The following is a 27,565-nucleotide window of genomic DNA, read 5'->3' on the forward strand; positions in this document are numbered from 1 at the left end:
ATCCATATGACTTGCAATAACCGACCGTAAAGCCAAGGCAAGGGATAAAGTCCCCTGGTACTTTAAGGAGATTGGAATATTGATGCTTTTAGATGCCTGGGATTCTCACTAATGGATGATGGATAATAAAAGTAGGCACCAGGAATAACCAATATGAGTCCCAGAGTTGTAAATCAAATTATTATTAAAGATGACCTGTTGGCTGTCGCAAAGCTACTTATATTCCCCATGAAATAACAATTCAGAATCTTTTCTTAGGGTATTTCTCTGGTCTTCCTTCCAGAAAGTTAAAACTAAATTGACAACGGTAAGATTTTCCTTCTCCAAAGTCCCAATTTATGAAGATTGGAATTTTGTATGCCAGTCAGATACAGAGTACACTGGAGTAATATGTGCCATAGTCATTAAGAGGCACACACTTGAGACTCATGAGTTTGGGACACCGTTAAGCTGCCATCCACTAATACACCAAATGTCCTCTAGTTGGGGAGTAACTTATGTAGAATTTGTTGGCATTGCTTGGCCATACTCACTGCCAGGTAACGTCTGCGAAATAAAAAAAAATATTTAAAAAATGATGCGACAGCTGGCCAGGACTGGGGTAAAAATACCAAGAGTCGCAAAATCTTACACTGCTGTGCCAATTTGTTGTTATGTCAGGTTTGCACTATGAAAGAGTATTGAGGTCAAGTAATTACATTTTGATGATATTGCTGACTACGTTGTGGTCATAGCCTGGCTACTGAGTATTTTCATCCATTTTGTAATTTAATGCGAAACGGTCTATTTGCAGTAAAGTAAAACTAGTATGCTGCACTAGAGCATGTTATACTCCCAGGCAGTGTGTGTAGGCACATGAATGTTTCTTTTTTAAAGTGTATAGTGATAGTAAGAATTACCCCTGCATTTCTCTTACAGATTCTGACTCTACAAGCCCAGGACTATCAACAGTACCAGGATCCAGTGCTTCCTGTACTCCGATGAGGATGAGCCCTGTGACAGATGTACCTCCTCCTATAGCTCAGTCTCCTCTCATTTTGCACCCCTTGACTTCCCATTTGCAGGTGGGAGTTCCACCAATGTCGCTGCCAATCATCCTTAATCCTGCTTTAATAGAAGCTACCTCTCCTGTACCCCTCCTATCCACTCCTCGGCCCGCTGAAACGTCACCGGTCTCAGAAGTCAACTGATCCCTTGGTGAAAAACTGCGCGAGATGTACACATGAACTTGCAATGGCGCTGGCATGGAACCCGCTGCCGCTTTTATTTAAGAGACTCAATAATTCTTCTACAATAAAAAGAAACTGATAAAATACATCACAGTGGATGAAATCTAGAGTAAACGAGCTTCTCCCCATCTCCTCCTGATTGACTGTCTAGCCATAGTGATCATCAGTCCAACAATCGAGCAATTGTAATGAACTCTGTACACTGTAAAGACATTTTATAAGAAAAGATCAGCTTGATATAACATGTAATGTGTTGTTACATTGTAAGGATATATCCAGTAATCCCAGTTCCATTTCAGATGAATGTGTGAGAGCCGTTGTTTGTGCTTGGACATTCCTTGTATAAAACATTTTGGATAAGTCTCATTATCTTTGAATATACACTTTTGTGTCCTTATGTTCTCCCAGTCTCGCCCCTTTCCTTCATAGTGATTAGACTTGGGATAATGCAAATTGTAGCAAAAAAAGAGGGGGAACCATAGTTCGATAAAGCACAACCTGTGGAAGAAAAAAGATTGACTCAATGTGTAGGGAATAAGAGATTTATATCAGAGTAGACGGTGCATTTCAGAATTGCCCCTTTCCGATACTTAAATAGGTCGTCCACTACTTTAAAACACATTCCAAATGGGCACAGATTGGTGGTGCAGACGATGCAAATCGATTTGCAGAACCTGGTACAGCTGCCGAATCTGTAATCTGGGGTCTCTGGACGGGATCCCGGAGAATCTCCTCTTACCTGACTGTATCCGTAGCCCTTCTTTTGATAAGCCGGCCTGGTGTAACATCATTATTGTAGCATGACATCATGCTAGGCTGGCTAATCCAAAGAATAGCCACGGAAGCTGGTAGGTCTCATGACTCCCAATCAACGACCATAGATTACATACATGGCCTCTAGACCGGGTCCTTCAAATTGATTTGCACCATTTCTAGTTAGGGGGAAAATAAGGAATCAATACACTCCTACCAGACCTGTGCCACTGCTCTGTACTCTGCACTGTCACCTGCAGTTCTGGGTAGTGGGTGTCATATGACCACTGCAGCCAATCAGCTGATGATGGTCAGTTGCAGCCTTCCATTCCGCTAGAGTCAGAAGAGAGTGTTGTTTTTTTCCGACTCAGAGAAAATATGACGGCTGCCACAGTTGTGTGATGCCCCCCAGCTGTAACGTAATTCCTTTTTTAAATCTCTATTTTTCTTCCACACTCCATTGAAAATGCACTTTAAAGTAGTGGACAACCCCTTTAAGGTACTTGACTATGAAATGTCAGATAAAGGTGTCTTGTTACTATGTATAAATACACTATGTACATAAGTAGACACCTTCATGTGCTATAAATGTCACTATTCCCCTTGCTTTCAGAGATAGAGGACCCAGTGATCAGCAGCACTTCTGTGACCCTACATGCTGCACTAGATTTGTTCCTATTTATGCGCTGATGTCATTGGTGAGAAGTAAGTTGGCTACCTGGGCTTTGTTTTCTTATATTTGTTCAACCAATAGCCCCCTTTGATGCACCTTGTGTTTTCTTTAAGGCTACATCAACACATTCATGTGTCATGATCTATGATGTACTGACCGGCCGCATGTCTCCCGACCCAAACTCACCATTTTCTTTGGCATATGTGAGGCTGTGAAGTTCAAGTCAGGAGACCCACGGGCAGTCCGTTCATTGTGGTCTGCACTCTGACTGCAAAATACTGATGTGTGAATCAGGCCTTAGACCAGGACTGGACATATCTCCAGGTCCTGCATAGTTTGCTAGGTCTGCATGACATATGGGCTGTTTTCTACTCATTCAAAATAAGGTAAGGGTTTACTAGATGGGCAGCTGCTATTTTACTCCATTTATCGCAGAATAACATATTTTCTGCAGCGTTCATACTCGTGTGCAAAGCTGACAACATTAGCATCGCAGCTGCTGCAAATGATTAGGGTTGTAGTTTAACACAGAACTTGCGGCTGTAACTATTATTAGAGGACGAGGATGACTGAGAGGTGTAAACATGGATGGGGACAGGTCGAACATTACATATGTACTTAGCCAGAATGCTGCAATGAAAAAGGTAATTTCGGTGAACTGGTAAATTATTCCAAGCATTTACATAGATATTTAACTTTTTAAATGTGGAACTTTTTTTTAAACTGTGTGTAAAAGATGCCCACACCCCAAATGCATACAATTGCCCCCACTTACGTTGTTTTTTTGTTACCCATTGTTTTGCTAGCGATCCTCTATAATCCCTTACAAATGATTATGGATCAGCAAATATAAAAAAAGAAAGTTTACATCTGCGTTCAGCTGTGTATCCATGAGATATTTGTGTCATTTTAGATTTTACCATACCATTGTCCAGTCACCTTCATTGTGGACAGTTCTTCTTAATGGCCATGGTTTTATTTTTCCCTTTTTTTTTCTTCCGTCTTCACTTATCTTTTGAAGATTTAAATGAAGATAGTTGCATGTAATTTCACTGTCCATCATGTATTTTGTGTTCTGAAGTCTATGGCTAAAAGGCATTGTAAAAGAAGCGGATAAGTATTTCTATACAGACAACACAAATGATGTACATAACAAATACAGGATGAAATTGTACTTTTTACAATGTAATAAAGTCATGGGATGTTTAATGCAAATCTTTTTTATATTACAAATTGTGTAGTCAGAAGAAGGCAATGCTGTTTCCAGTTTCTTATACATGAATATACTCTAACCCCCCCCAAAATTAGCGACAAGTCTTTGATTTTTTTTTTGTTTTACTTTGCAGGGCGTCTATCAAAATTTGTACTGCTACTCTGTGTTTATAACCCAGATGCCCCACACACTCTTTGAAGGGGTTGTTAAATATAGCTGAATAAAGGGAGTCTGTTACCCCCAAAATGCAAATTAAAGTAATCAAACTATTATATAGGGGAATATAAAATTGTATCTGCAGTATATATTTCATCGCTATCAATGCTTTTAAATCTCCTTTTATTCCATATGCAAATGAGGGAGCTTCAGTGCACATTTACACCTCCTCAATTTGCATAGTGAGCAGTTTGCCTAATTTTAATTGACAGCACTTACTTCACCAGAGTAAGCGCTGCCTGAACCCGAACGCTGGTGTTGCTTGTCCACACTGACTATAAATATGTCAACCTTATGGAAGCAGGCCCACCTTTCATCATTACCTTCTGACAGTGGCCAATGCTTCCTACACCAAGAATTGTAGCATGCGACTTTAGAGAGGTGGAGAGGATTGGCTACAGACTCCTCCTGTGTTCACTGCATCCTCTCCACCAATTCTGGGTGTAGAGAGTGGTGGCTGCTGTCAGAACGCAATGATACAAGCCTGCCCCCACACTAGGCTCTGCTGACTCCTTAATAGTCAATGTGCAATCAGAGTCTGGGAAATGCTTAGCATATAAACCGAGGGGGAGTAAAGGTGCATCGAGCTTTTACTGACAAGCGACTTGTAAAGGGAATCTGTTGGTAAGATCAATCCTCCTAAACCATCTATATGGGCATTCAGATCATAGGAAGCTGAATAAAGTGATACCTTGATATCTGCAATCTGATATTTATTCCTGAGAAATTTTTTTTTTAATAAATGATCTAAGATCTATAGGTGGAACATGGATCTCCCCAAGAATCTGCCTCCAGAGCCTATTTTAAATAAAAGGTGGAGTTACCAGTGTGAGACATGTACAGTTGTGCTCAAAAGTTTACATTCCCCAGCAGAATCTTTTCTTGCTTGGCCTTGTTTCAGAGAATATAAATGATAAAAAAAACTTTTTCTCCCCTCATGGTTATTGGTTGGGTGAAGCCATTTATTGTCAAACTACTGTGTTTTCTCTTTTTAAATCTTAATGACAACCAAAAACATCCAAATGACCTTGATCAAAAGTTCACTTACGCTGGTGATTTTGGCCTGATAACATGCACAGAATTTGACACAAATGGGTTTGAATGGCTACTAAAGGTAACATCCTCACCTGTGATCTGTTTGCTTGTAATCAGTATGTGTTCATAAAAGCTGAGTGAGTTTCTGGGATTGAGACAGACTCTTATTTCTTTCATCCAGCCACTGATGTTTCTGGATTGTGAGTCATGGGGAAAGCAAAAGAATTGTCAACGGATCTACGGGAAAAGGTAGTTGAACTGTATGACACAGGAAAGGGATACAAAAAAATATCCAAGGAATTGATAATGCCAGTCAGCAGCGTTCAAACTGTAATTAACAAATGTTAAATCAGGGGCTCTGTAAAAACCAAACCACGGTCAGGTAGACCAACAAAAATTTCTGCAGCAACTGCCAGGAAAATTGTTCGGGATGCCAAGAAAAACCCACAAATAACATCAGCTGAAATTCAGGACTCTCTGAAAACTAGCGGTGTGGCTGTTTCAAGATGCACTATAAGGAGGCACTTGAAGAAAAATGGGCTGCATGGTCGAGTCGCCAGAAGAAAGCTATTACTGCGCAAATGCCGCAAAGTATCTCACCTACAATACGCCAAACAGCACAGAGACAAGCCTCAAAACTTCTGGAACAGTGAGACCAAAATTGAACATTTTGGCAACAACCATAAACATTACATTTGGAGAGAGGTCAACAAGGCCTATGATGAAAGGAACACCATTCCTACAGTAAAGCACGGAGGTGGATTGCTGAACTTGGTAAAAGTTGAAGGAAAGATGAATGCAGCACGTTATCAGCAAATACTGGAGGCAAATTTGCTCTAATCAGCCCGGAAGCTGCGCATGGGACGTACTTGGATGTTCCAACATGATAACGATCCAAAACACAAGGCCAAGTCGACCTGTCATTGGCTACAGCAGAACAAAGTGAAGGTTCTGGAGTGGCCATCTCAGTCTCCTGACCTCAATATCATTGAGCCACTCTGGGGAGATCTCAAGTGTGCAGTTCATGCTAGACAGCCCAGGAATTTACAGGAACTGAAGGTTTTTTGCCAAGAAGAATGGGCAGCTTTACCATCTGAGAAAATAAAGAACCTCATCCGCAACTACCACAAAAGACTCCAAGCTGTCATTGATGTTAGAGGGGGCAATACATGGTATTAAGAACTGAAGAACTGGGGTATGTGAACTTTTGATCAGGGTCATTTGGATGTTTTTGGTTGTCATTAAGATTTAAAAAGAGAAAACACAGTAGTTTGACAATAAATGGCTTCACCCAACCAATAACCATGAGTGGAGAAAAAGTTTTTTGGTTATCATTCATATTCTCTGGAACAAGGCCAAGAAAGAAAACATTCTGCCGGGGTATGTAAACTTTTGAGCACAACTGTAATGTCTGATCTCCTGAGCTACATGTCTCACACTAGTAACTCACCTCTTTCATATAAAATACGCTCTGGAGGCAGAAGCTCAAAGATAGTGATGGCGACTGCACAGTGCCTTTCAGTTATGTGGGAAATCAGAATTTAGCCCCCATTACTTTATACTTAGATTTTATTTATGATACTACAGAGGGAGAAATGACCACAATGACTTCCCAACAGACTAGAATGGTACGGTCTCTAGAAGGTCATGTGATACTTTACTGATGCATCATGGGATTTATAGCAGAGAATAGAGAATTAAATTACAGGATGAAATGTAGGATTCAAGATGGTGGCTGAAGGGAATAAAACAGGAGGCTGCACTGCATGCACACAAGCATCTACACTGGCTCTAATTTATCAAGGCTGGGTTTTGCTCCCTAGAGTGAAGAATGCACTGGAGAATGATGCGCCTCTTCACTTACATGGCCAATTTCTGTTTTTGTGTTCTCGTTTATTCCTCCTTTTTTCCATCCAAGAGCTATACTTCCTGCCCCCTCACCCTCCAAACCTCCCTTTCCACATAGACGTATGGGTGCTTGCAGAAACTTGCACTGGTTAATATGATGGTGAAGTGCTTCTAATCAGTGCAGGACTACGTGAAATCAGACACCATGGTCCTCTGGCTCCTCTCTGTCACGGTAAACCTGTGACACTTGTGCTGTAAATGTATGGGAGATGTTGGGAATTCATCTCAGCACATTTTTAGCATGCACTGAACAATACAAATACACATAAGTAGTGATGAGTGAGCAGTAAAATGCTCGGGTACTCGTTGCTCGGGTCAAGCAAATTGGAATATTCGGGTGCTCGATCCGAGCAACGAGCCCAATGTAAGTCTATGGGAAACTCGAGCATTTTTCAAGCGGCTCCCCCCGGTGCTCTGCAGAGGGCCTAAAAATTGCCCGAATCGATGGGAACAGTGCTCAAATGACATGGGAACAGCATGGGAAAGATCCCTGGAAGCATTTCTGATTCCCAGGTCACTTCTGTCAACAACTTTGTCAGAGGTATTACGCCACTTTTACGGACTCACAATAAAACATACCAAAATGAAACCAAAATGGATTTTCCTGGGAAATATGTTAAGGAACATCCTTTCCATGACATGTACAATGTATATAAAGCATAATAAATAACCAAAAACAAAAATACTCCTCCACACCTTGGGCTATGTTCACACGTAGTGTTTTTGATGTGTTTTTGCACTTTTGCATTGCTTTCAACCAAGACAAATGCATTCACCAGGAAATGTCATTTTAACATTTTACAACCTTATCTGGCCATGTGGTGTGTGACACATCATCAGACACATGCATACAGTGCTGAAAAGTCATGGGAACAGCATGGGGAAGACCTCTGGAAGCATCTCTGGCTCCCAGGTCACTGCCTAAAAGTGTGCCCATCATAAGTGATCCTTGGCACATGCGAAGATGCCTCCCCCCATGAACCTGTCATTGCAGACTTGCAACAATCACGGTCCATGTCCTTGTCCCACTGCAGCGTTCAGTTGTCCCTACCCCATTCCTTGGAATGCAAGTCCTAGTATGCAGCCAGCCAGCCACCCACCCACAGGCTGCAATACTATACTGCCAAATTTTTGACAGCTGCTTGCACTTGAAATGTAGCCTTTTAGGCTCGTGGAGGCGGAAGCTTTTCATAACCTCATGCCTGCGGCAGCCAGGTGTCCATACTCAGTCCCCAGCCACCACTATATTTCCCGGTATCGCCTCCGCCTTCCACAAGCACGGGTCCCACAACATTACCCGTGCCCTCCCTAGTGCACTCACTGGGAAGGACCGCCTAACCACAAACACGTGGACAGGTGAATGTGGCCAGGGACGGTACGGAGCCAGTCCACAACTTTTTTTTGCTGACAGTTGTATTTAGCTCGGTGAAAGGACTGGCATAGAGGGAAACCCTATCTACCCTGCGTGCCATTTCTCACAGGAAGTCCTGTAAAGCTGCTTTCACTTGAAATGTGGCCTTTTAGGCTCATGGAGGCGGAAGCTTTTCACAACCTCATGCTTCGTGTCCATACTCGGTCCCAGCCGTCACTATTTCTCCGGGTGTTGTCTCCGTCTTCTACAAGCACGGGTCCCTGAACATTACTGCTGGTACTTTTCTGTGGGAATTTGCTTGCCTCCTACCAGCCTGGAATATTTCTAGCAAACTATCATACGACGCCATGGTATTAGTACTGCCCCCAGTACCAGTAGTGAAGCCATCCCCAATTTCCTTCTCAGGAATTTTATTTGGTAGACTGAGTGGCTGCCCAAATACATTTTCTCACAAAGGAGCTGAAGATAGAGTGGCAGTAGGTGCAAGTTTCTCCAGCCTGTTAGATATTAGAGGGTGAACGGCAGCACATTGGATCAGTGGTTAGCACTGAAGCCTTGCAGTGCTGGGATCCTGGGTTCAAATCCCAGCAAGGACAACATCTGCAAGGACTTTGTATATTCTCCCCGTGTTTGCATGTGTTTCCTCCTCAGTAAAAAAGCAGACATAGAGTGTCCAGGAACCTTTCCACACACTTTTCTTAGCCAGGACTGCTTCTAGGCAGGGTTGGACGGTCTCTGGTGTGCCTTGGCTTCTACCTCAGGAGAGTTCATGATAGCGCTAACTTTGCAGCTGCTATGGGGCTCTTGAGCGGGGGAGAAAGGTTAGCCCTCAGAATCAAATCCTCTGTTGGGCACAATGTTTTTCAATCTGAAACAGCTTCTCAGTTGGAGTTGTATTTCACCACAGCCATATTCTTTAGCTCGGTGAAAGGACTGGCATAGAGGGAAACCGTATCTACCCCGGCTGTCATTTCTCCGTCAACAGGTTCCGCCCATTGTCACACACGACCATGCCTGGCTGTATGTTCAGCGGTGAGAGCCACAGATCAGGCTGCTGTGTTACAGATTTCAACAACTCTGCAGCGCTGGGCGGTTTGTCAATTAAGCATTAAGTATGTTATCTTCAGCACAGCCTGTTGCCGCTTGGCCATGGCAGTGCTGCAGTGCTGTCAGCTTGTGACTGATGTGGTCATTTCGGAGATGGAGGAGGAGGTGCATGAGCTGAACAATGTGATTACATTGTTGTTAAATTGGTGACGCTGTTTTTTATACTAAAGAAAGATCCTATTGTTTTTTGGTTTTTTTACGACATTCACCGGGAAATGTCATTTTAACATTTTACAACCTTATCTGGCGATGTAGTGTGTGACACATCATCAGACACATCCTGTTTTATTTATGATGGAGGGACTCTGAAAGTCATAAAGCCTATTTTTATAGGGACATCAGACGGCCCTTACTATTCTTAAAAGGCCAGCAGTCGGCCCTAGCTATTGTTAGAGAGCCATCAGCCAGCTATGCTTTGTTGTTCCCATTATTAACAAGTGGGTCTCCTATACTGTTATTGCGTATCCAGTGACTGCAAGGGCTGCCAAAAATTTGGACGCAACCCAATACCCCTTTGAAGAGACATAGAGGAGGGTCTCAGTAAAAAAAAATGTTCCCATTATAAAGGAGCGGGTCTCCTATAAGTGGTAATGTCCATGCTGTGACTGAAAGGGCTGCCAAAATTTGAGAAAAACCCCACTAAGAATTTAAAGACACATGGAGCAGGGCCACAGTAACAAGGTACGACATGTTCCCATTAGACTAGAGAGGGTCTGCTATACAGTTATAGGGTATGCAGTGAGTCCAACGGCTGACAATTTTAGGAAAAACCCTACTAAGAATTTAAAGACACATGGAGTAGGGCCACAGTAACAAGTACGACATGTTCCCATTAGAAAGGAGAGAGTCTGCTATACAGTTATAGGGTATGCAGTGAGTCCAACGGCTGACCAGTTTTAGGAAAAACCCCACTAAGAATTTAAAGACACACAGAGCAGGGCCACAGTAACGACAAATTCCCATTAGAAAGGAGAGAGGTCCAAATTAAATAAAATAAAAAAGCGGTCTATAGGGCACTAAAAGAATGAACACTAGAGGTGAAACCAATCACTGTGAATCTTTGTCTATATATATTTTATGTTTGTGCTCATACCCTTGTACCACATGAGGAAGATAGTTTACTATCAAAACGCGTTGTGGAAAGGGCTCATTAAATTTTTTAGACCTAGAAAATTTTTCACCTCTAGTGTTCATTCTTTTAGCGCACTATAGACTGCTTTTTATTTTATTTAATTTGGACCACTTTCAGTCCCCCTTTGGGGGTTAGTGTCAGGAGCAGCTTCTAGTTAATCATTCTTAAATCCCCCCACTATAAAATTCCCCTTTGGCTGCTCAACTCAGGACCTGCGGTTGGGGGCTGCACTCTCCTAACTTTCAGGACCTGTGGTGATGCACATCTGATCCTGAGTCACGTGATCTGTGGGCGGACACGTGGCCTGCAATTTTGGAACCTGGAAGCGGTGAGCACGAGTGGTGGTCTGCAGCACACGGCACGTGGTGTGCGAAGCTACCTGTACCTTGCGGTGAGACGTGCCTGCTCCTTCCATCCTCACACTAACACCGGAGTTGTGCAGGGGTGCACAACTCCAATAGGTGAGTGGCCTTTTGGCTGTTTCCGTCACATCTACCTATCAGGTCCTTCACATAGCGCGCTTTTTCTCCCTTTCCCTTCCATTAGAAAGGAGAGAGTCTCCCATAGTGTTGGCCTATGCAGTGAATGGAAGGGCTGCCAAAAATTTGGAGGCACTTCAATGCCCCTTGGAAGAGACGTGGAGGAGGGCCTCATAAAAAAATGTTCCCACTGGAAAGGAGCGGGCCTCCTATACTTGTAATGCCCATGCACTAAGTGTATGGGCTGACAAACATTTACCCCTGGGGGTATACATGAAAATACTGTATAAATTTTTTTTACAGGCATCATAAATACTCTTTACAAAAATTAGGTGGGTGTAGCATCACGGACCACGGTCACCCTGGTGATATGGTGGTGGAGGATGAGGAGAAGGAGGAGGACAAGAGCAAATAGCCAAAATCAGGAAGCGTATACCCATGTGTGGGTGTGAAAAGGTGCATGGGAATACACCTCCCAAGAAAAGACACTGGATTGGAGTTTGTTACACTGCTATCATTTGGCGGTGTTCAGAAGTCTGGCCGAATCCAGCCCTTGTTCATTTTTATAAGAGTCAGCCTGTCAGCATTTTCAGTTGACAGGCGGATGCGCTTGTCAGTTATAATTACACCAGCAGCACTAAAAACCCGCTCTGATTAAATGCTGGCGGCAGGGCAGGCCAGGACCTCCAAGGCATAGAGAGCCAGTTCATTCCACGTATCCAGCTTGGATACCCAATAATTATAAGGCACAGCGGAATTGCGGAGCACGTTCGTACGGTCGGCAAGGTACTCTCTCAGCATCTTCCCAAACTTTGCACTCCTTGTGAGAGTACCCCGTGCCTCAGGGCCTGTCCGATGGGAGGGTCTTAGAAAACTCTCCCAGAACTTTGACAGTGTTCCCCTGCCTCTGCTGGATTGAAGTTGTGTCAACTCCTTGGTGGTCCAACGAAGTGTGCCCTCTGCCGCCACCGTTTTCAGATGAGAATTTTTTTTAACAGTTCCGCAACAAGCCCCATTTTTGTAGACCTGTCCGCCTCAGGAATAAGAGATATAAAGTTCTCCTTGTAGCGTGGGTCTAGAAGTGTCACCAACCAGTAATGACTGTCACACAAAATTTTGAGAAAGCGAGGGTCATGGGAAAGGCAGCGTAACATAAACTCGGACATGCATGCCAGACTACTATCAGGCAAGACTTACGTGTCCTCACCAAGAGGATGACTGACCATGCTCTCCTCCTCCTCCTCCTCTCTGTCCTCTGGCCATCCACGCTGAACAGACGGTATGACAGCTGTGCAGGTAGTACCGTCTATAGTGCATGAAACTAGCTCCTGTCCTTCCTCCTCCTCCTCCTCCTCTTCCTTGTTGTCACCCAATCCACGTTGGGATGAGATGAGGCTTGGCTGTGTGTAATCACTCTGTATAGTTCCTTGCTCCATCTCATCATGCTCCGCCTGCAATACATCCTCTTTAATTGTGAGCAGAGAGCGTTTCAGAAGACAGAGAAGCGGGATGGTGACGCTAATTATGGCGTCATCGCCGCTCACCATCTTAGTGGAGTCCTCAAAGTTTTGGAGGATGGTACATATATCTGACATCCATGTCCACTCCTGAGGTCTTATGTGTGGAGTCTGAACTGAATAGCGACAGCCTTGTTGATGCCGGAACTCAACAACTGCCCTCTTCTGCTCACAAATCCTTCCCAACATCTGCAGTGTAGAGTTCCAATGCGTGGGGACATCACACACCAGTCTGTGAGCCGGAAGCTGCAAACGCTGCTGAAACACTACAAGGGCGGCGGAAGCTGTAGCTGACTTTCTAAAATGGGCACACAGGCGGCGTACTTTAACAAGCAGATCCGGCAGCTCTGGGTAGGATTTGAGAAACTGCTGAACCACGAGGTTAAGCACATGGGCCAGGCATGGTACGTGTGTGAGCTCGCCTCAGAGCCGCCACCAGGTTCCGACCATTGTCACACACGACCATGCCTGGCTGTAGGTTCAGTGGTGTGAGCCACAGATCTGCCTGCTCTTTCAGAGATGTCCACAACTCTTCATCATTGTGTGGTTTTTCACCTAAGCATATTAGCTTCAGCACAGCCTGTAGCAGCTTGGCCGAGGGAGTGCTGCAGTGCTTCCAGCTTGTGACTGAAGTGGTCATTTCGGAGATGGAGGCTGAAGAGGAGGCTGAGGTGGATGAGGTGCAGGAGCTATAGACCGGGGGGGCAACCCTGATTGACCTAGGGCCCGCAATCCTTGGCGTCGGGAGGACGTGTTCCATCCCAAGTCCGACTGGGTCATGGCTTCCACTATGTTAACTCAGTGTGCCGTCAGCGAGATGTACCGTCCCTGCCTACAAGCACTTGTCCACGTGTCCGTGGTTAGGTGGACTTTACCTGTCACTGCGTTGTTGAGAGCAGGGCTAATGTTTTGGGACACGTGCTTGTGTAATGCGGGGACGACACACCGGGAGAAATAGTGGTGGCTGGGGTGACAGAGTACCGAGGGACGGCTGCAGCCATCAGGTTGTGGAATGCTTCTGTCTCCACGAGCCTAAAAGGCAACATTTCGAGCGCAAGCTGTCGTGAAATGTGAGAATTTAGTAGTGTGGCCTGTGGGGCGTTGGCTGCATATTTGCGCTTGCGTTCCAAGGACTGGGGTATGGACAACTGAATGTTGCGCTGGGACAAGGACATGGATGTGCTTCCTGATGCTGCTACTTGAGAGTGTGCAACGACAGGTGCAGGGCAGGAGGCATCTTCGCATGCACCATGGACAGGGGATTGGCTTGCATGCACAACAGCGGAAGAAGCAATGGTGCCACCCGCAGACACTGTTCCTAGACCCTGGGGTTCGGCCCACAAAGTCGGGTGCTTTGCTGCCATGTGCCTGATCATGATGGTGGTGGTCAGGCTGGTCGTTTTGCAACCCCTGCTGATGCTGGCCTGGCAGGCGTTGTAAATGGCCTTTTTGGGGTTATCGGCAGATTCTTTAAAAAACAACTAGACTCGGGAAGACACAACAGTTGTACTGGCAACTTCCTTCGTGTTGGTGTTACGGGGAACGGTTGCCTGCATTCTGTCTGCGGCCACCACATTGCTTCTTCCTGCCTGTTGGGGTGCTCTGCCTCCCTCCCCCTGTGTGCTGCTGTCCTCGCTCTGCATGTCCTCCTGCCAGGTTGGGTCAGTTACTTTATCATCCACCACCTCGTCTTCCACTTCCGCACCCTGGTCCCCCTCCTGACTTTCTGGCAATTGTGTCTCATCATCGTCCACCTCTTGTGACACTTTCCCATCGTCGCCTTTGTGTGACCGTGGCTGCTCAAATATTTGGGCATCGCACACGCGGGCAGGGGCTCAGCCAATCCTCAGGTACCTCCGGAGTACATAACGGGACCGCCTTCTGTGTGTTCCTTCTGGCCGTCTCCCTGCACCTCACATCCAGTGTCCCAATCCAGTGACTGCGGACCTTGTCGGGCGATGTCTTCTCCGTCCCCTGGTGTAACATCCCTGGCGGCGTGCTTGCATAGTGCACCACATCCCACTATGCAAGACCGCAATCTTACCTGTCAGTCCAGCCTACAAACCTTGCTCCAGTTCATGCTGTGTGCATGTCTCTTGACTGACTGCTTAGGGCGGCGGCCCGGTTACTTCCTGATTCTTATAGCTGCTGTGGGCTCACCCCTAATGCGTCTCCAGCCTATTGCTGTGAGTCACTGGATATTTAAACCCCCTCCACCCAGAAGGAGGGGCTTGAGCAACACTTTCACTCAGTTAGTCTTTGCTGCTGAATTGCCAGGTCCTGTCCTGTTTCTAGTCTGTTTCCGCCACTCTGGGGGCTGCATACCCAGACCTGTTACCTGTGACTTCTAGTCTGTTTCCGCCACTCTGGGGGCTGTATACCCAGGCCTGTTACCTGTGACTTCTAGTCTGTTTTCGCCATTCTGGGGGCTGTATACCCAGGCTCGTTCTTGTATCTCATTGCAGTAGCAGTTTCTGTCTGAACTGTATTCTAGCCTGTTACCTGTTTGTCTCTATGTCCGTACCTTCCCATTTCCTGCAGTATCTGAACCTGCACCTACTCCAACTCGTTGTCTCTGTACTTTTGTTTGTGAGTTTTGTGTCCACTCGCTACTTCATAGGAAGTACCTTGTGTGTATCTGGTTCTGCTTGTCCCTTTTCCCTTTCTCCGTATCTTCCTCCTGTGTTCTAGCCATCCTCCTGTATTTTCCAGTCTGTTCCATGTGAACAGAGCCCTGTCCTCTCTGCCTGCACCTTCAGCCCTGTTCGGCTCTGCTTGCCCACCGCTCCGGCGGTTTCTCTCTGCTCTGACTTGCCCACCGCTCCGGCGGCTTCCCTCTGCTCTGCCTTACCCACCGCTCTGACGGTTTCTCTCTGCTCTGACTTGCCCACCGCTCCGGCGGCTTCTCTCTGCTCTGCCTTGCTCACCGCATCAGCGGTTTCTCTCTGCTCTGACTTGCCCACCGCTCCGGCGGCTTCTCTCTGCTCTGCCTTGTCCACCGCTCCAGCGGCTTCTCTCTGCTCTGCCTTGCACACCGCTCCGGCGGTTCCGCTCTCCTCTGCCTTGTCCACCGCACCAGCGGTTTCTCTCTGCTCTGCCTTGCCCACCGCTCCGGCGGCTTCTGTCTGCTCTGCCTTGCCCACAGCTTCGGCGGTTCTGCTCTGCTCTGCCTTGTCCACCACACCTGCGGTTTCTCTCTGCTCTGCCTTGTTCACTGCTCCGGCGGTTCTGCTCTGCTCTGCCTTGCTCACAGCACCTGCGGTTTTCGCTCTGCTTGCTCACCGCACCAGCAGTTCCTCTCTGCTCTGCCTTGTCCTCCGCTCCGGCGGTTTCACTTTACTCTGCTTGTCTACCGCATCTGCGGTTCTGTACCTGTCTCCCAGTCTGTACTGGACCCTATCCAGCCTGCGCTCCAACCGGCTAGTATCTCCCTGTCTTCACTCCAACTGTGCTTGCCAGTATCTCCCTGTCTGCATACCAGCCGTGCTTGCCAGTGCCCACCTGTCTGCATACCAGCCGTGCTTGGCAGTGCTCACCTGTCTGCATACCAGCCGTACTTGCCACTACCCACCTGCCTGTATGCCAGTCTAACCTGCCTGTTCCTGCATTCCCCGGTGTGGGTCAACAACTGTGACCGGGGTCTGACCTGGAGTCACACCTGGTCCCTCTGCTCGGTTCCTCCTTGGTCCACGGAGTCGACTAAGCAGCCGTGCGACCTTGGTCGGATTGGGTTGATACTTAGTTACGCCCCTCCAGGCACTCCTCGGTTCATGGTACAGTGGGATCACTAATCACGCTCACGCCAGTCAGTCCGGGCGCGAGCATAACAGTTTGCTCAGGCCATGGTTCCCGTTGAGCCCCACGGCCTTTCACTCTCAGAGACATTTTGGATCCTTGTCTGGCGAATACGTGCACCAAAAAAAAAATAATATTTTTTTCTCAAGCTATGGCCCAGGCGATTTACGCACCAGCCCAAATGGATCTATCAGCACTCGTTCCTGCGGATCCAACACTGTACTATGGGGATCCAAAACGAAGCTGTGCATTTGTGGAGCAATGCATGCTGCATTTCAAGTTCTGTGCTCACTATTTTCCTACCGATCGGGTTAAAGTGGCATTTATGATGTCCTACCTAGCGGATGACGACCTTGAAATGGATCACCCCCCTATGGGAAGCATGGGATCCTATCATCTTTGACCTGCAGGCCTTCCTGGTGGCCTTTCTAATGGTCTTCGATGACCCTAATCCTGAAGCCTCTGTTAAAGCTTCCCTTCCCAATATCCCAGAGCAGCCCCGATGGGTAATGTGTGTAGGTAGCCTACCAGTCCTCCAGCCCAAAAAGACTGCTGCCCACCCAGAATCCACACAGGATGACTATGCTCCACAGAATACTTCTCTTCCCAACCTCAAGAGGCAGTCCAGACGTGCAAGGCGTAGAGGTAAACCGTCACGCCAGGTTCTGTCCTCCCAAAGACCTCCTGTTCCCCAGCCTGTAGAGGCAGCTTTCCGCACAGAATCCATGAAGGATGACTATGTTCGTCAGGCAAAGCAGAAGCCAGAACTCAGTCACAAAATTGGATTGCGGTCCCGCTGCGGTGGTTTGGGACCCCCTGACGGTCTTTGTCCAGCGAAGGTTGGAGAATCCCAAGACATTAGGCCTGTAGGAGAGGCTGCCCTTGGCGTTTTCCTTTCCTCTCCACAGATGACCATGACTGTCTCCATGGCAAGTGAAGGCCTCGGATTAACCGGAAGTTTCGGGCTTAAAGCCTTGAAGAGTCTGTGTCTGATTCCCGTCCGACAACTCCAGAAGCCGGTTTGGGCATTGTCAGCAGAAGGACGAGCCCTACTCAGAAACAGTCAAAATATGTCTGTACAAATTAAGCTCCAGATTGGAGCATTACACATGAAGAAGTTCACATTCCAGGTGCTGACTGGCTTACCCACAAGTCGTCCAGAGCCGAGAGATCTAGTGCCCTCTCAGGTCTGGAGATCCTGCATGGTGTATCCTGGGGGACTGCTAAGGTACAAGGGGTGTCCAGTCCCCACATCTTCAGGACAGTCAGCAGTTTCTTCTTCTTCTTCACCAGATCTGCTAGTCGCTGACTCGCTGTGCGCTGAAGTCTCCGAAGGAAGAGAAGCGGAGGCGATGTCCCCACACAGTCTCGACGATTGTACCAATGATCTGGCTTCAGGTACCGTCCCGCCTTACAGACATGTCATCTCTGAAACCAGTCTGAAGATGGTCCTAAAGCAAGGACCCTCCGTCTCTAATAAATCTGGTCTTACGTCCATCAAGGCGGTGTTTACCCCCGAGTCTCTGCACCCCTCCAACCAGGCGGAGGACCACCAGTTGTCTCCTGAATCCTCCAGGGTGCTACCTGATAACAAATGGAGAGAGACTTTCCTACACCCTGTACCTGGTACTTCGCCCACTTCATCCACTAAGCCTGGCAAAGTGTACTTCGAAGCAGTGATTACCCCCGAGTCTCTGCACCCCTCCAACCAGGCAGATGACCTTCAGTTGTCTCCTGAATTCCCGGGGTGCTACCTGATAACAAATGGAGAGAGACTTTCCTACACCCGGTACCTGGTACGCCACCCACTTCATCCAGTAAGCTTGGCAAAGTGTATGTCAAGGCTGTGGTTACCCCCGAGTCTCTGCACCCCTCCAACCAGGCGGAGGACCTCCAGTTGTCCCCTGAATCCACCAGGGTGCTACCTGATAACAAATGGAGAGAGACTTTTCTGTGTGCTGTTGCTGGTACTTCACCCACTTCATCTGTTGCTGAGGATGGCTTGATAGGAGGAAGCATCCTAGTCACCAAGATGATGAGACCAGTTTCGTTTCCTCTAATGGACAGAAGAGGTAATCCTCTTGAAGAGAAGGATTGGCCTCCAAATTCTCTGCAGAAGACCCTTGCAGGCTTGAAGAAGAGGTAGCGTAAATGGTGGGTACTGTAACATCCCTGGCGGCGTGCTTGCATAGTGCACCACCTCCCACTATGGAAAACCTCAATCTTACCTGTCAGTCCAGCCTACAAACCTTGCTCCAGTTCATACTGTGTGCCTGTCTCTTGACTGACTGCTTAGGGCGGCGGCCCGGTTACTTCCTGATTCTTATAGCTGCTGTGGGCGCACCCCTAATGCGTCTCCAGCCTACTGCTGTGAGTCACTGGATATTTAAACCCTCTCCACCCAGAAGGAGTGGCCTGAGCAACACCTTCACTCAGTTAGTCTTTGCTGCTGAATTGCCAGGTCCTTTCCTGTTTCTAGTCTGTTTCCGCCACTCTGGGGGCTGCATACCCAGACCTGTTACCTGTGACTTCTAGTCTGTTTCCACCACTCTGGGGGCTGTATACCCAGGCTCGTTCTTGTATCTCATTGCAGTAGCAGTTCCTGTCTGAACTGTATCCTAGCCTGTTACCTGTTTGTCTCTATGTCCGTACCTTTCCTTTTCCTGCAGTATCTGAACCTGCACCTACTCCAACTCGTTGTCTCTGTACTTTTGTTTGTGAGTTTTGTGTCCACTCGCTACTTCATAGGAAGTACCTTGTGTGTATCTGGTTCTGCTTGTGCCTTTTCCCTTCCTCCGTATCTTCCTCCTGTGTTCTAGCCATCCTCCTGTATTTTCCAGTCTGTTCCATGTGAACAGAGCCCTGTCCTCCCTGCCTGTACCTTCAGCCCTGTTCGGCTCTGCTTGCCCACCGCTCCGGCGGTTTCTCTCTGTTCTGACTTTCCCACCGCTCCGGCGGCTTCCCTCTGCTCTGCCTTACCCACCACTCCGGCGGTTTCTCTCTGCTCTGACTTGCCCACCGCTCCAGCGGCTTCTCTCTGCTCTGCCTTGCTCACCGCACCAGCGGTTTCTCCCTGCTCTGACTTGCCCACTGCTCCGGCGGCTTCTCTCTGCTCTGCCTTGCCCACCGCTCCGGCTGCTTCTCTCTGCTCTGCCTTGTCCACCGCACCTGCGGTTTCTCTCTGCTCTGCCTTGTCCACCGCTCCAGCAGTGCCGCTCTACTCTGCCTTGCCCACTGCACCTGCGGTTTTCGCTCTGCTCTGCTTGCTCACCGCACCAGCAGTTCCTTTCTGCTCTGCCTTGTCCTCCGCTCCGGCGGTTTCGCTTTACTTTGCTTGTCTACCACATCTGCGGCTCTGTACCTGTCTCCCAGTCTGTACTGGACCCTAACCAGCCTGCGCTCCAACCGGCTAGTATCTCCCTGTCTTCACTCCAGCCGTGCTTGCCAGTATCTCCCTGTCTGCATACCAGCGGTGCTTGCCAGTGCCCACCTGTCTGCATACCAGCCATGCTTGCCAGTGCCCACCTGTCTGCATACCAGCCATACTTGCCAATACCCACCTGCCTGTATTCCAGTCTAACCTGCCTGTTCCTGCATTCCCCGGTGTGGGTCAACAACTGTGACCGGGGTCTGACCTGGAGTCGCACCCGATCCCTCTGCTCGGTTCCTCCTTGGTCCACGGAGTCGACTAAGCCGCTGTGCGACCTTGGTCGGATTGGGTTGATACTTAGTTAAGCCCCTCCAGGCACTCCTGTGTTCATGGTACAGTGGGATCACTAATCACGCTCACACCAGTCAGTCCGGGCGCGAGCTTAACACCTGGGTCCTCTATAGCCATCTTTTCGGTGAGTCAGATGTGATTTTTGGGTTGTAGCACCTGAAATGCTGCACCCTCCAGTTGCCTAGTTGAATATTGCAATTTTCACTTGTTAGGGGCCGGTCTCCTCTGCGACCCGATCCCTCCACCGCCTGGTAGACTCGGGCGTACAGGTGGCCTCCAGCACTGCCCGTACCCCTGGGATCCTTTCTTCACTCCTGGAGCCTTCTCTCTGCTCCCGTTCCTTCCTCCTCTCCTTCTCCTGGGCCTCCTCACTCAGGCCTGTGCTTCCCCTGAGCAGAGCTCCTGCAGAGCTCCTGCTCCCAACTCCTCCTCTGACTCTCTCTCACTTCTTCTTCTGACTGGAACCCTTCTAGATGGTTCCATCCCATTTCATATCACTTCTTACTGAGCTCCCCTGAACTCCTTCCTCCACCCACACCCACTACATGGTTCCCCCTCTCTTGGTTCCCCCCACTAGAGCCAGGGACAGGGCTAAGCAGAGGAGCAGCGCATCTTGCCCCTCCTGCTGGTTTGGAGTAGTGTAGTGTTGGATGCAGGTGTTAGGGTCCCGGGCAGTACTCCTTCCTTACCTGAGAGTGAGATACCACACCTCTGGGTGAGATGCAGTACCTCTGTGGCGACTGAACCCCCAGAGGCGCCACACTACGATCACCCATTCTCTATATACTACACCTCACGGGATGCTTCCTCTATATGCTACACCACACAGGGCAGATCCTCTATATACTACACCACATGATATTTGGACCACATGCCCCAATTAAAGTCTATGGGTGGGTGTAAAACATCGCACTACACTCAGATGTTACCTAAGTGCAGTCCGATTTCCGCAAACACAGACAATGGAGAAGATGGAGAAATTAATTTTTCCGTCTTCTCCACACCTATGCTGCGATTCTCGCATTTGAGAGAATTGGATCACACTAAGATGAAATTCTCTGTCAGAGTTTGAGCCGAGTGACATTAGCATAATCAGTCTGATTCTCTCGCATGAGAGCATATATGTCAATATGAGTGAAAACATGAAAAATCCTCTAAAACTATCAATTTTATTCTGATTCTTTTTAAAAAAAAAGAAAACACCAAAAAACCCATGTAATATGAGGGTTAAAACGTATGTCACTATATCCATTCAAACCAATATCCCTCAGGGACTATTTTTCAGATAAGAAACAATAGAAACAGATAACTAGATATGGGCCAAAAAGATCTTATACACAATAAAAATTCATACACAACAAAGACTTACATCTGCCCTATTACAAAGAGCCTCAACTGATACTGCCTGTCATGGGGGTTGGCACCCTAGTATACGAGTTTGGCGCCCCCATTCATCGGTGGCTGTCCCTCACTTTCCCTTTTAAGCCCTGATAGTGTGGGTTATTAACAGGTAATATAGCAACCTGCTACATCCTTAATTGATCCTTATCTATGCCAAGGACTCTCTGGAGTCCTGCACATCTGCCATCCTGATGAACATACAGGAAGGGGAAACGCGTTGAGGCGATTTCCAGAACTATGAGATAAGTCTGCTATGAAGCTGTATTCTCTTTATCTATTATGTGAGTGAACCTTAAACCTCAAATGAATGAAAATACACAGTTCCCTGTTCCTAAGTGTGAACATCAAGCTTCACCTTTACAAAAAAACAATGACATTCCATGTATAATAAAACATAAATTAACATTATTAATAAAGAAAACGGGTACTAACAATTCTGAGTCGGAGATCTCAAAATTGAACACGCTCATTCGATTTTCTAGTGTAGGCTAACTATGGCAGAAGAGAGCAGAAAACAAAATATGGGTCAAGATCTTAAAATAATGACATTAGGTTTTCTATAGATTTTCATTGTGTCCATAGTCTTACATCACGCTGATGGATCTCAAAATACAGTAGTGTTCAAAATAGTAGCAGTCCAATATGACTAACCAGATTAATCACTGTTTTTGGTATAAATTATATTACCACATGTCAAACAATTTACCAGTTGGTGCAGTAGATTCTAAGAAAACCAACACACTCAGCATTCATGATCTGCATGTTTTTGAGTCTGTGTATTTGAATAATTAATTGAATGGGGGTGTGTTCAAAATAATAGCAGTGTGGAGTTCAATTAGTGAGGTCAATCATTCTGTGAAGAACCAGGTGTGAATCAGGTGGCCCTTATTTAAGGGTGAAGCCAGCACATGTTGTTTATGCATTTCTCCATGAAAGCCTAAGAAATATGGGTCGTTTGAGACATTGTTCAGAAGAACAGCGTAATTCAATTAAAAAGTTAATTGGGGAGGGTAAAACTTATAAAGAAGTGCAGACAATGATTGGCTGTTCAGCTAAAATGATCTCCAATGCTTTAAAATGGAAAGCAAGGGGGGCGTAGCATGGCTATGGAGGAGTGAGGACCTGCTGCAGGGCAGCTCCTGCCTGGGTGATGCCTGCAGACCCAATCAAAAACACTATTTATCACCAAATGTGAGCTAAGAAGTATCCAAGTGTCGGCTAAGCAAATAGATGTCCTTCAGTGGTGCCTGCGACGGGTATTTCCCGATATCTGAGGAGTTCTGCGGGCCTCACAAGGGAGCTAGCAAGCTCTCTGACTGGAAAGAAGATGGAGGATGGAGGACCAGCATTATCTACATCAGGGACCGTGAGTTGCATAAATAATATTGTCGGGACTCACATGATACAGGCCTCTAAAGATGATATCCAGGGGCAGAAGGAGACATCCCATGCTTCTTATTCACATGCAGTGAGCTGCTCCTTGCACAGGCTGAGAGATTTATCCTGTGGCATTCTTGATCACTCAGAGGGCCTGGCAGGCAATGTATCTATTCAGGCATAGACTGTATGGGAAGATCTTAAGGCTCATATATGTGCTATTCCCACAAAATAAGATATGGAGAACTACACTGCTCAAAAAATAAAGGGAACACTCAAATAACACATCCTAGATCTGAATGAATGAGTCTCATTGAATACTTTGTTCTGCACAAAGTTGAATGTGCTGACAACAAAATCACACAAAAATCATCAATGGAAATCAAATTTATTAACCAATGGAGGCCTGGATTTGGAGTCACCCCCAAAATTAAAGTGGAAAAACACACTACAGGCTGATCCAACTATGATGTAATGTCCCTAAAACAAGTCAAAATGAGGCTCAGTATTGTGTGTGGCCTCCACGTGCCTGTATAACCTGCCTACAACACCTGGGCATGCTCTTGATGAGGTTGCGGATGGTCTCCTATGGGATCTCCTCCCAGACCTGGACTAAAGCATCCGCCAACTCCTGGACAGTCTGTGGTGCAACGTGACGTTGGTGGATGGAGCGGGACATGATGTCCCAGATGTGCTCAATCGGATTCAGGTCTGCGGAACGGGCGAGCCAGTCCATAGCTTCAATGCCTTCATCTTGCAGGAACTGCTGACACACTCCAGCCACATGAGGTCTGGCATTGTCCTGCATTAGGAGGAACCCAGGGCCAACAGCATCAGCATATGGTCTCACAAGGGGTCTGAGGATCTCATCTCTGTACCTAATGGCAGTCAGGCTACCTCTGGCGAGCACATGGAGGGCTGTGCGGCCCTCCAAAGAAATGCCACCCCACACCATAACTGACCCACTGCCAAACCGGTCATGCTGAAGGATGTTGCAGGCAGCAGATCGCTCTCCACGGCATCTCCAGACTCTGTCACATCTGTCACGTGTGCTTAGTGTGAACCTGCTTTCATCTGTGAAGAGCACAGGGCGCCAGTGGAGACTTTGCCAATCCTGGTGTTCTGTGGCAAATGCCAAGCGTCTTGCACGGTGTTGGGCTGTGAGCATGTGACGCCTCTACTCGAAAAGCCCTTTTCTTTACCCTGGGAGATGGGGGACTCGGAGTCGGGTCCTGTGATGGAGAGATGGGGAGCAGCCGTGGCCCGGACCCGACCCGTGCTCAGGGCCGTCACATTAAAAGGATGGTGTGGGCTTATCCGGGTTGAGTGGCTGATTTAGGACTACGCCACCTGTGGCACCTGGTGAAGGCCACCAACGCCGCTGCAGTCCGCTGAGGCATGGTGGTATGGCGGCAATAGTTATTACTACTCCCCACAGGCGGAGCAAGGCCTCAGGGCAGAGGGACAGGATGGAGGGGGTAGTAGTAGAGGAGAACGGATGCCGCGTCGCACGGTGTGGCGCAGAATAAACAGTCCAGAGGCCATAGGGGTGAACTTCCAAGGCTTTACTCACTTTAGAGATGGCAGAAGGAAGGCGACTCCCTGCTCCCCGTGGAGTCCTGCGGTCACCAGAGACGGGGGTCCGGCAACCTCCAATTAAGTCCAGCGTTCAATCGGGACCCTACACCAGAGTGTTCCTGAACTACAGACCGAATCCTTTCCTGTCCGTGTGTGCGAATAGGCCGTGTCTCCCTCTGAGCTCCTCTCAGAACAAGGGTACGGGTGGCAGCTCCGCTCCTTCCGATACCCGGTGGGATCCTCAGGGCCTACCGGGCTTTCCCGAGCAGGACATGGAGTAGCAAGGTCGGGTGTCGGTGTCGGTACCCTTCTTGCAGCCGGACTCCCTCTGAATATATCAGCTGGTGAGGACAGGTGGCGTACACCGCTCCATCTGCATCCTCCCCGGGGATTCATTTGCTATGGAACCACACTCTTAAGCTCCGGGCCTTCTTGGTCGTGGTCCTTGACCGGGTTGAGACATTCCTCGTCTGCAACCTGCACCTCGTCCCAAGGGCGGGGTACGAGGGCTGTGCCTACATCCCCTGCAGGTCCACACAGGATCCACTTTCAGGGTAGGAGATCACAGTACATGACAGCCAGGCAAGTTAACTACCAGGACCGTCAAAGAACTAAACTACAAGGATCAAGAACCAAGATGTCTTTTTATTAAATATGAAATTTAAAGTGTAACTAAATTGTGAGTCCTCCACCCTCACCCACTAACTGGTTCCCCTAACTCTTGGTTCCCCAGTCTCCTTGTAACCAGGAGGGCAGCACCTAGTGCATACTAGCCCCCTCTGGTGGAGAAATGTGGTGTTGGATGCAAAGGTTGGGTCACGAGGAGGAGGAACTCTACACTCCATTAGAGAAGTGCGGCATCCCTGTGGCGGTCGAACCCTCAGGGGAGCCACAAGCACCACCCCATCTGTGGATATCGGGCCCTCATACCACCCTCATGGAGCCGGTTTCTAACCGTTTGTGCCGACACATGCACATTTGTGGCCTGCTGGAGGTCATTTTGCAGGGCTCTGGCAGTGCTCCTTCTGTTCCTCCTTGCACAAAGGCGGAGGTAGCGGTCTTGCTGCTGGGTTGTTGCCCTCCTATGGCCCCCTCCACGTCTCCTGGTGTACTGGCCTGTCTCCTGGTAGCGCCTCCAGCCTCTGGACACTACGCTGACAGACACTGCAAACCTTCTTGCCACAGCTCACATTGATGTGCCATTCTGGATAAGCTGCACTACCTGAGCAACTTCTGTGGGTTGTAGAGTCCATCTCATGCTACGACGAGTGTGAAAGCACAACCAACATTCAAAAGTGACCAGAAAATATTGGTACTGAGATGTGGTCTGTGGCCCCACCTGCAGAACCACTCCTTTATTGAGTGTGTCTTGATAATTGCCAATAATTTCCATCTATTGTCTATTCCATCTGCACAACAGCATATGAAATTGATTGTCAATCAGTGTTGCTTCCTAAGTGGATAGTTTGATTTCACAGAATTTTGATTTACTTGGAGTTATATTCTGTTGTTTAAGTGTTCCCTTTATTTTTTTGAGCAGTGTATATCTCTAGGTTGGAAATCTCATATAGGGCTGAGACTGCTGCTAATAGAGGGGAACTTCGGCAGCTTTCTGAAAGGGTGGCTAATGATGAAAGCCACACAGAGGCAATCTCTCAGAGATTACACACACAAGAACAGACGACTGCAGCTCACTCTCAGCAATTGGAATACCTGTCTGATTTGGTGGACGATATAGAAAATAGAGGGAGACGCAATAATATCTGAATTGGAGGCCTCCCAGATTCCGTGGAAGAGAATAAGCTGGAGGAATCTTTACGTTGCATCTTTAATTCTATATTAAATCTACCACGTGACTCAGACATAGAATTTGAAAGGGCTCACAGATCCCTGGGACCCAAGTCTACTGATGTAAACAGACCTAGAGATGTCATATGCCGGATATATATATATAAAGTAAAGGAGTACATTCTTGCTAAAGCCTGCACATTGGAACCTATCATCTTCAATGAACATGTTATTCAGATTATGCATGATCTGTCCTGGTACACACTTCAGAAGAGACATGCCCTGAAGCCCCTGCTCGACATACTGAGACAACAAAAAATCCTTTATTCTTGGGGCTCTCCTTTTAGACTTCAAGTGAGACAATCTGGAACTCTACATGTTTTGGGAAGTCTGGGAGATTTATCAACGTTCACTAATGGACTGGGAATTCCATCGGTCCAAGTGCTTCCATCAGAGTGGCCGGGTCCTCCTAGAGGCCTTGGAAGGAATGACACACCTCGCCCTCAAAAACGGAAGACACACAATATTGGCATGATAAATGGAGGTCGCAATATGGAAGAAAGAGGAGCATCACCTCTTTGATACTGATTAATGCTTAGCAGTCGGAGAATTCTATACAAAGTTGATATAAGCACACATGTATAGAAATTGTTATATACGAGTTGGACATTCAAGTTATGGTAGATAATAAATGTACTATTATGAGAAACGTATACTAAGTCATTATGGGTCTATGGACCGAGCCTTGGGGGGGAACTATCCTCCATAGAAAGCACGTTTCCACTAAGGGTATCTACATTCCGCTGGACGGGTGTTGAATTTTTCCCTAGCAGTCCTCCTCTTTGAGGACTTTCTTTGTGCTTGGGGAAGGCTCCCAACTGATTTCTTCTTCTCTCTTTTGTGTTGTTTCCCTCCTTTCCTATATTTTTTTTTTCCGAGAGGAAGGAGTTATTATCATTATTCAGATAGAGAAACTGTCTTTCTCTCAAGTTTTCCCCCCTTTTTTTTTCCTTTCTCTCTTTCACTAACCCTCCCTCAGACCTAATCCCTGGTCCTCAAAATGAACACAGTCAAATTCTGTTCTCTAAATGTTCGAGGCCTCAATGTTCCTCAGAAACATTCTCAGATTCTGTACTCCATGCACAAACAAAGGGTTCATATCCTCATGTTACAAGAGACACATTTTAAATCTGATCAGGTTCCTAAGATAAAAGATAGATATTATAACAACTGGTTTCATCGTACAAATCCTGAAGCAAAATCCAAAAGAG

General features: G+C 47.3%; 1 protein-coding gene across 11 annotated transcripts in view; it reads left to right on the forward strand.

Moving 5' to 3' along the window:
- Positions 1–3,959, forward strand: part of GBF1 (golgi brefeldin A resistant guanine nucleotide exchange factor 1) — a 230,673-nt gene extending 226,714 nt beyond the window's left edge. For all 11 annotated transcript variants that reach the window (XM_073685833.1, XM_073685835.1, XM_073685837.1 and 8 more), the window contains one exon: positions 919–3,959. In XM_073685833.1, coding sequence (XP_073541934.1) covers positions 919–1,190 — 272 coding nt within the window. In that variant the 3' untranslated portion in view covers positions 1,191–3,959. The remainder of the gene's footprint in view (positions 1–918) is intronic.
- Positions 3,960–27,565: the final 23,606 nt, after the last annotated feature.

Source organism: Phyllobates terribilis, unplaced genomic scaffold (assembly GCF_046119375.1).
Source record: "Phyllobates terribilis strain yellow unplaced genomic scaffold, ASM4611937v1 Scaffold_5__5_contigs__length_657084704, whole genome shotgun sequence".
Lineage (NCBI taxonomy): Eukaryota > Metazoa > Chordata > Amphibia > Anura > Dendrobatidae > Phyllobates > Phyllobates terribilis.